At 39.0% G+C, this 16,366-nt stretch overlaps 1 protein-coding gene across 1 annotated transcript in view; it reads left to right on the top strand.

Moving 5' to 3' along the window:
• atg7 (ATG7 autophagy related 7 homolog (S. cerevisiae)) overlaps nucleotides 1-16,366 on the top strand; it is a 55,623-nt gene that overhangs the window by 21,233 nt on the left and 18,024 nt on the right. The window contains exons 17-18 of the mRNA XM_030729210.1: nucleotides 2,320-2,400; nucleotides 8,819-8,941. Of these exons, the coding sequence (XP_030585070.1) occupies nucleotides 2,320-2,400; nucleotides 8,819-8,941 (204 nt within the window). The remainder of the gene's footprint in view (nucleotides 1-2,319; nucleotides 2,401-8,818; nucleotides 8,942-16,366) is intronic.

Raw genomic sequence — 16,366 nt, 5'->3', positions numbered from 1 at the left:
AAACCATCATAATTAAGAGAGCTTTGTCTGTCCAAGAGCTAGAAGCCCATTTTCTAGGACAGGAAGAGATTTTATGATATGCAAACTTTAGCTGCAGATTTGCATGTCTTTGTGTTTTATGAATTATTGCCATTCAGTCCTTTTGTAGAAATGAGTCAAGAATAAAGCCCTGTGGCTTATCATAACGGACAGTAACCAGACTTGAATTTGCTGCTGCCAAATAGAACAAAATTAATTCTGTTTCATAGCTCGAGAAACGGAGCAGTTAAGGTCAGACGAGGCTCAGCTGGAAGCTGTGGCAGTCATAGCTCAATACATGGTGATAATCAATGAGCTGGTTGCAGTAGAGAAGAAACAAAAAAGAAAGTGTGCGTGTGCTTATCTGAATATGCGCCTTTGTGTAGCTCTTTTTCTTTGATCTGTCCTTAGCCAAAATCAGTTGGTGAGTTTTTTAAATTTTTTTTATTTTACAAAAAGGTGATTTGGGTTATAAGTCTGATCACCTTGAATGTGATTGGACCTATAACATTTTAACCTGTTACTGGACTTAACCTAATGACATTTGAAGTGGATTTTGTTCACTAATGCATTCGTTGTTGTCTTTGAAATGATAAGTATAAATATTTGAATTTATTTTACAAGTAAGCTATGACAAACTGTACTTCTGGCTAAATGATGGCTGTATTTCATCACCTCTATTTGTATATCATCATCAATATTCATCATCCTGAGAACTGCCATTTGCTTGACACATCTGCTGGCAGCCAAATAACCCATAAAAAAAGTGGCATTCAGCTGTGATGTTTTATATGTGTGTGTTCACCTACAAAGAGAGGGTGCCAAAATGATTGGAGTGAAAAAAATGCAAAATAAATAATGTGCTTGAGGCACATATTTATGTATATATGATTGGGATACTCAGTCTCCCAGCGCCCTAGGCCTGTACAGCACACTGCAGTTTTTTTATGGTGCCACAGTGACAGCTTCTGGTGATTTACAAAAATTGCACAATATAGTATATCTCCAAGTTACTGAAGTGCAAATATACCAAAATTTTTGCCTACTGTATCGTTGTATCTTTAAAATCCATAGAAATGTTATAAACTTGTTTTTGATACTTTTCTATGTCTAAGCCCAGACAGCCAGGCCTAAGGTAGAAAATAGAAGAATTGTTAGGAGATAGGAGAATTGTTATTCTCCTAATGCAAACATTAGAAGAGCATACTTGACACACACATGTTGTCATATGTGGTCAATTGATGTGCTCTACAAAAAGCTGTACAGTCTCTTTGACTATTTCACTTGCCCACGCTCACCCACTGATGTGAGTCACTCATCCACTCACCACCCCTTACCTTATTCGCTGGACATGGTTGCCTCGCCTGTCACTGCAGCTAAATTGTGAGGCCTGCCATTGCTTTTTCATCTTTTCATGTCCTTGAATATACCATTTTCCTGGAAATTACAAAACATTTGCAAAATGAAAAAGAGAGTGCAGCTGTAATACGGATTTTTCTGAAGTACTGTACCCATTAGACTTGACTGGCACACAGTTTAAGGTTTACTTACTTAAACTTAGGTTACCACACAACTTGAGTCATATAAAATTGGGTCTAATGAACAAGAAATGAAGTTAGTGTGCAAGAAGATGTGACACTGCATTTAAATAGCCTAGCTAAGGACTGAAAGCTTTGAATTTCCACAAATGTTTGATATATTCATCAGTCTTACCATGAGATAATTATAGTCAGGAAATTGTTTCATGCTCTTCTCATGTTTGTGCGTCATCAAAAAAAAAAAAAAAACATAATTGGCTGAGGCTTTTATTACAAAACAGGAAGATGTGGGTGGAAGAGGGAAGCAATTGCAGGAATGCAGTGATGATAAGTGGAGTTGTAACATATATCATTTAAGAGGAGTTGGTGGATTTATATGATTAAGAGCGAAGGCTTTCAGCAATTAGATGACATTTTGCACTGTAATATAGCTTCCTGACACCAGAGGGCGCTGTCTGCTTTAATTTTAAACAGCACGCAGAAATAGCTGGCAAATTTTCATTACAATTTCTTGTTTGCATTTTCATAATTATTGCTAGAAGCTTTACTTTTGCTTCAAAGAATAAAGGCATTACAGGTTCTATTTCTCACAAAGTTTCTTGCTGAACACACCAACTTTCAGAACCTGCTTGTTTTTCTTGTTGGTTATCTTGTTTTAATGTCAGCTTGCCCCTCCGTTGTCAAACCTATTTTTGGTCACATAATTAGAATGGCTGCTTTTCTGAATTTTTTTTTTCTTCAAGGGTTTTTTTCTCCTCCACAGATACGAGGCTTTCTTTCAAGATTCGACAATGTCCTGCCTGCCAGCCTGGCCTTTGACAAATGCACTGCTTGCTCCCCCATTGTAAGTGGCACATGATGTAACTGAATAATTCTAATTATGTGTTTATGAATCCAGTTTTGCAGCAAGACTTAAGGTTGAACTCTACTTTGACAGAAAGAAGTAGATAAAATGCAGATATGTATTGAGAGATCCTGATTTAAGTATCAAATTTGATTCTGTTACTATGTGACAACATTGTTTTCAAACATAAATTGCAGCCTTAGCAGAAATGTGGGGGGGGGGATTCCCATCTCTCATATTTCCACATTGTTAAGTCAGTGTAGCAGTGTTGAAATGCTGTTCCTTGAGGAATACTGAATGCACACACAGGGACATAGAAAAGCTGGTAAAACCATATGGTAGCAATCAGGCAGCAGTTGCTCATTGATGTCAGTAACTGTCGTTTAGTGCAATTAGCTCCCACCGCTGCTCTGTGTGTGTGTGTGTGTGTGTGTGTGTGTGTGTGTGTGTGTGTGTGTGTGTGTGTGTGTGTGTGTGTGTGTGTGTGTGTGTTGCGCGCACGTTTGCGCGCATAGATGGGTTGTTGAAGGGTTCACATATCCTAAATCGGGCAAGTGGGATAAGAAATTGCCCTGTGCCCCCCCTCCTCCTGTTTTCATGGGTTGATATCCAATGGGCCAGTGTGGTTAAGTGTGTAGCAATAGGACTCATTGTTTTTACATTGGTGTAAAACCAGGGGAGGTAGGATACTAAAGTACAAATTAAAGAAGGAGAAAGTTTTTTAAAAATGTGAAGAATATAGAGGGTTTATAAGCAGAAGAAGTATAGCACTAAAGAAAGGGTGGTTCGCTCTTTCATTCTTCCCTGATCTCAATGCACTCTTTGTGTCTATAAAGAGGTCATAAAGCCCCAGATCTATCACTTTCATGTGAAGACAGAGAGAGAAACCAAGAGGCAGCAGGGGGAGGGAGTTGGCTAGCTTCTGCACTAAAAGTTTTCTCCACCTACGCGCTGAAAAAAGCAAAGAAAAAAGTATGGTGTTCCAGCCCATCTTAAGGTGTCATGTTTCTGCCTGTGTGACTGATGAGATTATTCGGTCTGCAGAGAGGTTTCATAGGTTTGACAGGGATTGGGGTAAAGCCTGTGTAGTCAGGAACAATGAACAACATGAGTTTGGAAAGACGATCCTTTGCTGAGGCAGGGATAAAGGTTATGTAGTGAAGCTGGTGAATATGTTTTAATCCCACTCACACATCTTTTCCTTGTGTTTTGCATTCTCTTATCAACCTTTAACTAATTTTTGTCAGTGTACTCCTGTTTTACGTCTTCTTTTCCTCTCATGCATCTTACCTTCTCTCCCTTCCTTCTCTTCCTCCCCCACATCCCTCCTTCTTTTGTGTGTTCCTCTTGTCCATTTATCGGTGTATTCACTTAAATGGTGTGTGTGTGTGTGTGTGTGTCTGTCTGTCTTTGTCTTCACTTTGTGTGTGTGTGTGTGTGTGTGTGTGTGTGTGTGTGTGTGTGTGTATTAGAGAGAGAGAGAGAGAGACAGCAAGTGCAGGTCTGTCTGTGTATATTTCTGCCGCAGTCAGCTGTGTGCTGCCAGGTCACTATGGTAACAAAACAATTCAGCCCCTGTCTGGGCTGGAGCAGTTCCTGTAGAGTTGGGGCTTTTCTGTGTGTGTGTGTGTGTGTGTGTGTGTGTGTGTGTGTGTGTGTGTGTGTGTGTGTGTGTGTGTGTGTGTGTGTGTGTGCATGTGTGTGTGTGTGTGTGTGTGTGCATGTGTGTGTGTGTGTGTGTGTGTGCGCGCGTGTGTGTGTGTGTGTGTGTGCACGCGCGTGCTCACTTGGGGTGTGTGTGTGTGTGTGTGTATTTCCTAACTCTCTGGGGCTACAAGCCAATAAAACTGTACGCCAAAGAGTAAATCACAGCTGACGTGGCTCTGTCTAAAACTGTGCCAGATACCTCTTACTACAGCTACTTGTACACACTACTAAATATGCTACCACTATTAACATAGCAAACATATACTTTTTACATTTGGGTTGTAAAGTTCTGAAGAGATTTGTAGCTGGTCACTATCATAACTCACAGTGTTGCTCTATAAAGGTGGTTTTTCTTTTAAACTTGTTTTTGCTTGCACTGTTTTTATATGTAGAGTAAATTGTCCTTAAGCCACAGATTGTAAAGATGAAAGGCTGATGTGAGTGTGTGTAGGTAATTTCCATTTCAGTGCTTATTCCTTTTTTTTAATGGATATGAACATCCTTGCCAAAGTTTTAAAGCCCCTCAGAAAATCTAAAACATAACATCATGATGCAATCACAAGTTTCCACAACTATGTTCTGAAAAAAAACAAAAAAAAAAAACAAACTTGTCTGAGCTCCTCTTCAAGGCAGTCTCCTTGGACAGCAAGCCAAAACAGCAACCCTTCAACTTGAATTTCATTATAGGTAAGAGGATAAAGTGAATCACTTCTGTTGAGTAGGCCGGGTAGTGAGTGAAGATTATGTTGATGTGGCCAAAAAACATTAAGAAATTTTATAGTTTATTTCTACTTTGATATTTGTATTTTTTTGTAGACATGTATATTAGGTATGCTAAAACAGCTGCCAGCTACATGTGCTTTGTCGGCTGTGTCTTCTCTGGAGTGTCTTTTTTCTCTGAAACACCGTTACGCCCAAAGGGCTATACTAATGAGTCACTATGGAATTTTTAAGGCATGTATCTGCAGTGGCGTGATGGCCATTCTTGTTAACAGAGGAAGTTAAAGCCACTGAGTCAACAGGAACTGTTTACTCACAGTATTCAGAGTACTGTACATAAAACTTCACATTAAGGCAACACGAGGCTCTGTTAATAGGAAGTACTTCCTTCATTTATGTGCATCCAGTCAAAAATTATACTGGGGTAATGAGAGTACCAGTTATTTTCATCGTCAATTGATTTGACAGGTACTGGCTCCTTTTATAAAAGTACCCCAAAATGATGAAAACATCCATTACATTTCTCCCCGTCCAAAGTCGACAGATTCAGATGGCGTGTTTTAGCTAACCAACAGACTGAATGAAATGTACAAGTATAGTGACTCATGAATGACAATTTTTTGGTGTTGTAGGGTGGACTGTTACATTAAAATGTTACAAAATAAATACAGACCATAACTTAAATCCATGTATAAAACAGCTGTACTTTGAAAACCAGTCAGTCCTGTATATTCTGTATGTTTACAACAAAAGTTTAAGAGTTACTTCCTTTAAATTTAAAGGAGTCCACTGTGTCACCAAGACCACCCATGGTTTGATATCTTTAGAACATCTACAGGCACATATACAGCCTGTAATGAGGGATACATCGAGTTAATGTGTGCTGTATGATCCAACTTCAAAAGAAGATGTCACAAGGGTCAATAAAGCTTGGAGATGCATTTATGTGGCCCCCTTATGGACGGAAGCTTTGCAACAAGTGCACATGTGAATCCATGTGGTAGTGTTTATGTGCATATATGCAGCATACCATCTCATCCAGATGTTTTTGTTGCATTTGTAGGTTTGCTTAATTGGTGCTATCTGGCAGCAGCCAGACCCATCAATGCTGCTAAACACTTCAAAGTCTTTTCTCTTTTAGGCCTCTTCCTTTCTTCGTGTGTACGCACAGTACCAGTCAAAAGTTTGGAGACAACTTCAAATTCAAAATTGTTTTTTCATTATTTAAAAAGTGTCGGAATTATTTATAAACAAAAAAGTGTTAAACAAACCAGAATAGTTTCATATTTTAGATTCTTCAAAGTAGGCACATCTTGCTTAGATGACAGCTTTGCACATCTTGGCCTTTTCTTAGTCACCTTTATGAGGTAGTCACCTAGAATGGCTTTCAGTTAACAGCTGCGCCTTGTCAAGAGTTAATTTCTTGAATTTCTTGCCCACTTAATGTGTTTGAGAAAATCAGTTGTGTTATGAAGAGGTAGAGTTGGTATACAGTGAATATCCCTTTTTGAGTAATGTTCTAATACATATTATGGCAAGAATTACTCAACTAAGTAAAGAGAAAGGACAGTCCATCATTACTTTAAGAAATAATGGTCAGTCAATCCGAGAAATCTCAAGAACTTTGAAAGTATCCTCAAGCGTAGTTGATGAAACTGGCTCTCATCATAACCACCTGTCATGACCGCCCCAGGAAAGGAAGACCAAGAGTTCCCTCTGTTGCACAGGATACGTTCATCAGAGTTACCAGCCTCAGAAACTGCAGGTTTACAGCACCCCAGATAAGAGCCCACCTTAATGCTTCACAGAGTTCAAGTAGCACACACATCTCAACATCAGCTGTTCAGAGAACTATGGTTGAATTGCTGCAATGAAGCCACTTCTAAGGAAGAACAACAAGAAGAAGAGAATGGCTTGGGCCAAAGAACACAAGGAATGGACATTAGTCCAGTGGAAATCTGTCCTTTGGTCTGATGAGTCCAAATTTTAGAACGCCATGTCTTTATAAGATGCAGGAAAAGTGAGCGGATGGTTCCTACATGTGAAGTATGGAGGAGGAAGTGTGGTGGTATGGGAATGCTTTGCTGGTGACAATGTTGGCGATTTATTCAAAATCCAAGAGACACTCAACCAGCATGGCCACCACAGCATTCTGCAGCGACATGTCATCCCATCTGGTTTGCACTTAGTGGGACCATCATTTGTTTTTCAACAGGACAATGACCCCAAACACACCTCCAGGCTATGTAAGGGCTATTTGACTAAGAAAGAGGGTGATGGAGTGTTGCATCAGATGGCCTGGCCTCCACAATCACCTGATCTAAACCCAGTTGAGATGGTTTGGGATGAGTTGGACCGCAGAGTGAAGGCAAAGCAGCCAACAAGTGCTCAGTACCTCTGGGAACTCCTTCAAGACTGTTGGGAAATCATTTCAGATGATTACATCATGAAGCTGACTGAGAGAATGCCAAGAGGGTGCAAAGCTGTAATCAAAGCAAAAAGGTGCTGACTTTGAAGAATTTAAAAGCTAAAACATATTTTGGTTTAACACTTTTAAGTTTACTACATGATTCCTTATGTGTTCTTTCATAGTCTGGATGTCTTCAGTATTAATTAACCATGTAGGAAATAAAGTAAAAACATTGAATGAGATGTTGTGTCCAAACCTTTGACTGGTAATGTATATTTTTACCTTTATTAGGAGGAAGTATAAATGCAATTACAGTATTTACAACAATATAATTCCATTTTAATGGGGAATAAAGGCAGAGTGTCTTTGTGGATACAACTTTTTGTCGATATTTCCAAATGGTGTGTATTTTATGCCTGTAGCACTTTCTGTGAACTGACTTTATTAACTTTATCACAAGATCATCATAGTCATCAGGTTGCTCTCTGTGTCATAAACAGCTACGTTTCAGCAAAGAGGGTTTTGGTCGTTGGCGTCTCACATAACAGAGCCCACGGATGGAAGTGGAGAATCCAAGAAATAAAAGAGAAAGAGGGAAAGAAAAGAGAGGTTGAAAAGATGAATGAGGGGACACATCAGTGTGTATTGTGTGCGGTGTGTCTGGCTCCAAGACTAGACGCCAGTCTGCAAGCTCACTCACAAACACAGACAGTGATGCACACATTGTGTTGATGTCTGAAGCAGCGGTAACCCTACACCTGCAGACCTCCAGAGGAGGGTCTGTAGGGATCTATGAAAGGCTTTGATAAGCCTAGGAAGGTAGTCCAGAGGGCAGAGGATCTGTGGGTGGGTGTGTTTTTTTTTTTTTTTTTCTTCTTCTTCTCCAAAAGAAGGTGTGGGTATTTGAAGTCTGTACTGTAAACACCACGGAGTGATTGTAGAGGTGCCGAGTTGTGGTGTTACAGATGTTGAGCCTAAGGGCCAGAGTGTTAAAGGTTCTTTTTTTTAAATAATGATTTTCTTGATATATTTTCTCAAGTTGTGTTTCTTTAGCGTGGCTTTCTCCTCCACTCCAAGTTACATTCAGTAAGGACACCAAAAGCGTAATGTGTGGTGAAGAAAAACATTTCAGAACTGCCTTTGGCAAGATGCGATATTCTACTCAAAAACACCTTAAAAGGTCAAGCGGTGCATTTAAGTTAGGAAATTGTTTTTTTCACCTGTGTGACTCTGACCTTTGCTGGTTCAGCACTTGCACTTGAACAAGCTAAAAGGGGGCATCATCTGTTTAGTCAACACAGCTGATCAGAAAGAGAAGATTTAGAGATTTTATCTTTTAAGCATTTAAGTCCTCAACTTGCTGTAGGCCAGTGTATTTTTTAATTTCGGTTCCAAATCATTACAAAAAAATGTAAAGTTGTGGTGGTCAGTTGTTTCTGTTTACTTTCAGTGAAAGCAGAAGTGTAGTATCATGACACATATAATACTCAAAACTGAAGCAAAACAATGGTATAATACCCCAGTATTGCAATTTCTGTTTAATAACCTTTAACTGTTATTCTTTCTTTTTTTTTTACCCAGGTCTTAGACCACTATGAGAGAGAAGGTTTCAGCTTCCTGTCCAAGGTTTTTAATTCTTCCCACTCATTCCTGGAGGACCTGACGGGGCTGACTCTGCTGCACCAGGAGACACAGGCTGCAGAGGTAGAACACATATTCACATACACCCACACAACAGGTAGCGACATGAACACTGGAGGGAAAAAAAAAAAAAAAACGGTCCTTGGGCCACAACGACAAAAAAAACTTGGGTTTGTATAGCTGGAGTGAGAGCTGTGTATGTATTCTTTGTATGAAGTTAAGCATTCTGGAAATTACACTTTACAATTCACCAATTTTGTGATTTTTCTTATATAATTTCTTCTATAATTTTAGCCACAATTATCAAGTGAAATTTCCAGTTTTCCTCATGTCCAAATGTAGAAGTACTGTATGCTGGGGTCTGGTTTGCAAGTGGCAGTAAAGAACCTTGTATGGTACTGCATTGGTACTGAGTAGGTGCTTCACAGATGCATTACGATGCACGTTTACATGTTGTAGCCTTCTATTGCCATTTGGGGGCAGTGGGGGCAATTATATGGTGGGCTACTACTTTTGATTTTTGCACTCTTGGTTTTGTCCTGTACAAAAAAACAAAACAAAAAACATATATTTAAAAAAATGTCTTGTTAAAACAAGTGATGATAAATAAAGTCTAATGCAGTCTTTATCAGTCCACTTCTCCATGCTTCTTAGAACTTTGATTTTTGCTTGTGTTCTTCTTTGCTGTAGTAGTTCCTTTCCTGTTCACCTTTTCAGCCAATGAACATTAGACCTATGCATAGGATATTGTGCATGGGCAATGCACTGTTGGTTGATTTTCAATAATCCTCCTCTCAGTGTAACTGGAAAGCTATAAAAACAGACATGAATGCAGGATCATAAATTTGTTTTCAGGCTTTAAAACGGGATTTGGGCGATTTGCTAAATAAATGAGCATCTCTGCAAATGAAGAATCAAATTTTGCTCTAACTAAAAGAAAAAAATAAAATCAGTCCAGCAGTTAGAAATAGCCCCTTGTTTTCTTTAATTTGATGTTAAATCAGTGTTACTGCTCCACACACATTAATGTTCAAAGCACAGAAGTCTGAGCATGAACTTGTGTGCATGCTCATGCATGCCCAGACGCATCTGTGACACAACTTTTATATGTGGAGATTCAACATGAAGACTACAGTAAGGCAGATTCAGTTTAATATGAATGTCATAATAATGAGATTAATTTAATACATCTATGGGCAAATGAGCTAAAAAATCATCTTGATTGGTGAGTTATTGTCTTTCACTTTGATCATTGTCAATTCCCGACATCAACAGCCATCAGCACAACCTTAGTACACAATATACTAATTGGTCAGATTGTTATAGTATCCACAGTAATGGAGCTGGACATTGGTAGTGAAGCAGAAGCTGAGGCCAATTGTGAAACCTTTGATGTATCCATTGAATCAGGTGCCAGTTCTGACCTTTGGACATTGGTTACCTCTGGGTACCTAACATAAGGCTGAGATAACAGCACAAGTTAGATTTGTGTGCATGGTGTCCTTGTGCGCCCATAGAAACAGACTACAGAGTTCAGGCATTCATAAGATGCTCCAATAGGAAACTGCACATTTTTAATAAGTAGAATTACTGTAGTTGAAATGGTTTGGGCAGCTCATTTTATGTACCTCATAGAACACGCAGAGCAAATCTGAGGGATTCAGTGTCAAGTCAGATTTTGCCATCTGAAGAAGTTGGACACCGTGACTGACAAAACTGGCTTCTGAGCTGAGCTTCTCACTTTGCCAACTTCAGCCATGACTGAAAACAAAACAGTGGGACAGAGATTAATGGCTAGATAGCTTTAGTTAAGGTCCTTCAGGAACTAAGTCTTATGATCCTGGAAAATTCATACAAATATTTTCAGAATAGTTTATCCTCTTGTGGAAATTAAAATTTCATCATTGAGATTTGTTTTTAAAAAAAAAATGAAATGAGTAAGAGAAGATGCTGTTTCGGTTCTAAAGCGGAGATATTTTTGTGCCATAACCTTCCTCTAATTATTCTGTTGCTATAGAAGCACACAGTTGATGTTGATGGAACAACGAGGAGCATAAAGTTCCAGCAAACACCCGGAATACTTTGTGGTGGAATATGGGTGGTTTTCCTCAAGACACTCTCCTGACATGAGACAGAGGGAGTCGAGGGAGAGACAGAAGACGATGCGTGTGGGTGGTGGGGGTTGGGCCTGGTCCTGCTGAAGTGTGGGAAAATCCCATGTACTTTCTCCCTAATAACACATCGATTGGGGGGGGGTACAGCATGAGAGCAAGATTCAAATTGTGAGAAAGCTGACTGTAGATAACAGACAGTGGAGACTATAGAAAAGAAAAAGGAAGGATGGAAGACAAAAGAGGACGAGAGATAAAAAGAAACATTTTTAAGGTGAAAGAAGAAAGCGCCTTCCTCCTCTTTTCTCTCTCTTCCCCAACTTCTTCTCCCCTGTCTTTCTCATCTCTTTTGCTATCAATCTCCACCTCATCCCTATCATTCTCTCAATCTCCAGCATTGGTTCCCACCCCCTATCCACCCATCTCCCTGATGAAGTGTGTTGAAGAGTCTGGCACTGGTCCCTTTCTCTTCAATCAGAACATGGAGAGATTGTTTTGATTGCTCAGCCCGCTAGCGCCAGAAGTCTTTGCGTCTGTTTCCTGTACACAGATTACTTTTCTGAAAACTACTGTGCTTTAAGGACGTCCCTTCAAGCTTTTTTTCCCCCTCAGTTCCAGGAAATACAGTAGTTTTTGTTTTGTTTTTTTTCTTCCCGACTGTGAAAGCATATTATTACTCATTTCATGTGGGAACCCACTTGAAAAAAGCTTGTGGATCATTTTGAGTCTTGACTCCATATTTTGAGAAGTTCTGGTTTGAAATAATGATGATTCTCAATGTAAAAATTAGGGGGTTTAAAGGGTGCTTATGGGATCCTTTTTAATGTGTTCATATTGGAATGGGGTACAGATATGGGTCCTCAAGGGAAGAAGATTATTACTTTCAGTGACTTTTTGTAGTGACTCACTGCTTTAAAAACGCAAAGAATACCTATTTTCATGACGAACTGTCTCATCCTGTGTCACTTTTTAGAAGTTGTTGACAGATTTTAGGTGTATGACTTTTAAACTGCAGTTTCTGATGAGGGCTATAATAATTCTAGTCAATGTTCTTGCCTTTGCCTAAAGCATGGCACTGAATTCATTACAGCCATTCAAGTGTGTGTAACCATTCTAAACTATAATCTACGTCACTAGATATCACTACTATGTACTTACGGCCTATTTTGGGTGAGTTTGTAACCTGAGAACTACTTCTTATGCGGTCACTGTAGGGTTTTGTGGGAGTTCAAGTTCGGTAAAAGTTTAGACTGCCTGAAAGCCGTGTGTGTGTGTGGTGTTAACGTGCACAAGTCACTGTGAATGGCTTCTTTGTGAAATCAGCTCTACTGAGATTTCAGCCTATGATGGAAGCATGGCGGAGTGGAAAATGTACTATAAATCTGGCAAATCAGTTACTTATATTTGAAACATTTGTAGGCAGCATGTCTCATAAGGCCATTCATGCTCATGGCAAGGAAAATGAAACTTGACCTGATTTTAATATTTATGATCTGATCTGTACTTGTGGTATACTCCCTGCCTTTTTACTCTGCAGTTTGGCATGGTTAGTTTTTCTTGTATTGTGCAGGCAACCATTACCTCCATTGTCACTCCTGCAAATATGAGGCTTTTTAATCTAAAGTTATTGTCATATGGTATAATGGCATGGCTGATACACATTTTCTTATAACTTTAGATGAGTAGTTGTACTTAAACAGTAATATTGCCAACAGAAATACCCTTCTACCTAAAGATTTTAGCTGTGTCCACCTGTGACTAACTCAAACCAGATGAAATAAGAGGGAACCAGGTGGCATGTGGCACAAGCAGACCCCCAACACATGTTCAACCTGTGTTACCCTGTAGGTTCAAAAGTTGAATGGGATACATTACCTGAACTGAACTGAGCTTAGATTTCAATTCACAGTAATTTTTTTTTTTTTTTTTTGGTCACTTAAACATGTTTGTTTTGCATTTTGACTGCCCTTTCCTTCCTCACTGTAGCCTCATTTCTGAGGGCAGGGTCAGACAATTCAGCACATACAAACACTCAGAGAGCCTGACAGGAAATGAGTGTCTGTACAGGATGCTCTACCTTTCCTATGATGCCCACTGATTGTCTTTGGTTTGCAAGGATGAGTTACTGTACTCATTCATATAGCCACATACAGGGATGAGAACAAAGGAGGTTAATTTTATGACTTTGATGTTGCCACAAAATAAAAGAGCTATACCATTATGACAACCGAAAATAATAATAACAAGCTGGTTTTGCTTTTTTTTTTTTACTACTGATTGAGCAGTTTCCTTATTTTTATATCAAGGAAGCACATGGTCACCAATCATCGGTTACATATATTGTATGTTCCTGTCATCATTGTCAGTAAGCATGTGAACATGTGTGTTTCCCGTATGTATTAATCCGTCAGACTGCGAACAAAGGATGTGTGAACTTCTTTGTACAAAGAGCCTTTCTGCAGAATCTATGCTCCACTCACTTCCACCTACTACAACTGGCACTGGCAGCAAGTCACAAGATAGCCACGTTCATGTTGAACTCGGAGAAGAATGTGTCACTTGTCACACTCCTTTCCGTTTTGATTTTTGCGACATAGTTTCGTGTGAATACAGTGACAGCTGCTTGATTTTAACAAAGGGGTCTTTAGAACATGTTTAGGACAAGAGTCTCTTATCACAGAAGTAGCACTTTTCTCCACAAGGCTCTGGTGAAAAACTAGGCAACATTTTAATGTTGATTTTAGTTATGTCAAAACACTCCAGAGGGTGTAACCTGTGTTTGTGTAACATCATTGTCTAATTGTTGTATTTTGAAATGAAATCATTGTGAAATTACCTCAGTCCCTTTTTTAATAATATGGGACCATCTTGTATGTTTCCTTTGGGTCTGGGGCCCCTGATTTGGGAGGCATTTGTTTTTTAGTTGATACTCCAAATATCCAAGGTTACATTTTGTGAGTCAGTGTCTTGCTCAAGATCAGCTTGTGAGGCACAGTTTGGATAATTGCTCTAACAGTTGCTATCTGAATTATTTTGGTTTTGCTGCATGAGTGTATGGCCTAAGTTGAACTGTACCTGTCTTCTAAGTAACTGACTTAAGTCTAAATGAGAATCCTTTTGGGCATAATGTTAGAACACCGAGGCTGTGTTCAATAAAATATAGCTACCTGTATTTGTCCAGTGTGCATCTGGCTTTTTGATAACATTCTCCATGCCATCAGATGCCACTAATCATCACTCTCATAAGGAGAAGGAGAAGAGGTTACCCAACCACCCACACTCATCCATGCTCTGCTCTGCGCTTCTCTACGTAAAACAGTGTGCTGACGATAAAGTTGATCTAGTTATGTTGGCCCGTCACCCAGCAGCTTGGAAGGCATACAAGCGCAAGCACGGATACACACACACTCACAGTAACACACATTATCCAGTCACATGCTTTTTTTTTCTTCCTTTCTCTGCCTCTCGTCTCCACATAAGCGCGTGCGCGCACACACACACATACACACACACACACACACACTCACTGTGTGAGCGTCAGAGGGCCCCATGTATGTCAGAGCTTTATCCAAACACAGCTACAGTTGCTACATGCTGCAATTATTACCAGATGGACTCAGGGAAAACATATTAAGTCTGCTTTTTCATTATTGCACTGCACACCCTCCTGTGAGATGGAGAGTTTGAGTAAAAGAAAAAAAATGAGGAAGGACAATGAGAGAGTTATTTTAAAAAAGCATAATTGTTTTTAAATTGACTGAAATCTACTGTCCCTGAGTAGTTATTTATTTTCATTTACATTTTCCATTAATGTCCTTTGAAGCAAAAAAAAAAAAAAATTTTTTATTACTGTTTATATCTAAGTACAATCCCCTTTGTTTTTTTAACTTGATAAAATTCATGAAATTGCATTCAGTAAAACGTGATTGTTGTGTGACAATTGTGTGATAATCAGTTGATTAATTAGTCAGCTGTTGGTGTTTATAAACACCAGCTTCCTATTTTTCCAGGTTCCACAGTCACGCACAGAGTAAATTTATAATTTATACCTTCTAATCATCCATACTTTTAAAGCATCAATAAACACCTTCTCACCATCACCTTTAGGTTTTCTGACTTTGGCCTCAGTCACACAGGCCTAGAGAAGAAGTCAGTGATCTTCCAGTCACTAGGGAATTGCCAGGTATTTCCCAACTGGTTGGCAAGAGGTTGCCGGCTGTTGCTATGTGAACTCACCTGTGAAATTTGCCTGAACAACTCTGATCGGAGTGCAAACACCAACTTCTCACTGAGTGGTTGTGAAACTGGAAATGAAGAATATTCTCCTTCAAATTCAGAGTTGTGCCTGGAATCAACCTTTTTCAAAATTCCTTAGCAACCTGTATCACTGGTGTCACTGACCAGTCTGTAGGTCAGTGACTGGGGTTTCAGCAATCAGTTTCACAATGACTGTCAGCGACCTTTATCGACCACTTCCTGACGTGTTCAGAATACACATTTTCTCCTAGTGACTGGTGGTTGCCAGGGAGTCGCTGTCAAGTCTCTAGGCCTGTGTGACTGTTACTGATTTAATAAGAAAAAGCCAACTGAGTACTAGAGCTCTTGCCTTTGATTGCCTACCCATCTGACTTTGCTCTTGTTTTAACTTAAGGTTTCTATTATGCTTCTTCTTCACCTTCTTTTCTTTTTCTTTTTTTTGCCATGTAGTCTTTATTTACTTCATTTGATCCGACATCCACCATTACGAGCTAGTTCAGGAAAACTACCAATAGCTACCAGGGAAAGATGAAACAAAAACGCCTGCCTATTGCATGTTTTAATATTGCCTATTATTAGCATAAAACAACATCATTTGAGATATTATGGTTCTTAAAATAATTCCCTCTTGATCTTGGCCCATCTTGTTTCAAGTAAAAAACATGTCAAACCACAAAAGAAGTTAAAATATCATTAAAATGTATTTTATATCTAATTCAACAGAAAATTAACTGTTTGCTTTCATACCACAGTTTCTTGGAAAAGAGAGGAAAGGTAGCAGTTATAGTTGATCTCTCGTAGATGTCTTTAAACAAACTTTTAGTTTACACCCAAGAAAATATATGCTTATTAATAATTTACTGGGAAAAAAAATAATTTACTGGAGACTTTAGTATTTATTTTTTACACAATTCAATAGCTTCTCAGCTCACACTGGCTAAAAGAGTTTCAAATCTATTGCTATAGATCATTAGAATTAATTTATCTGAGGTTGCCCCACGTGTAGTATTGAATGACGCAGTCAATTCCAGGAAACCTCAAAGGAAAGCTTACAAAAATATAAAAATATTTCTATGTTGCAGACTTTTCTCATGCTGTCTCACATTTTTGTTGCATGATT

This window comes from Archocentrus centrarchus, chromosome 5, assembly GCF_007364275.1.
Source record: "Archocentrus centrarchus isolate MPI-CPG fArcCen1 chromosome 5, fArcCen1, whole genome shotgun sequence".
In the NCBI taxonomy this organism is placed as follows: domain Eukaryota; kingdom Metazoa; phylum Chordata; class Actinopteri; order Cichliformes; family Cichlidae; genus Archocentrus; species Archocentrus centrarchus.
Note: the sequence above shows the minus strand (reverse complement) of the source record. Positions and strands in the feature narration are given on the sequence as shown.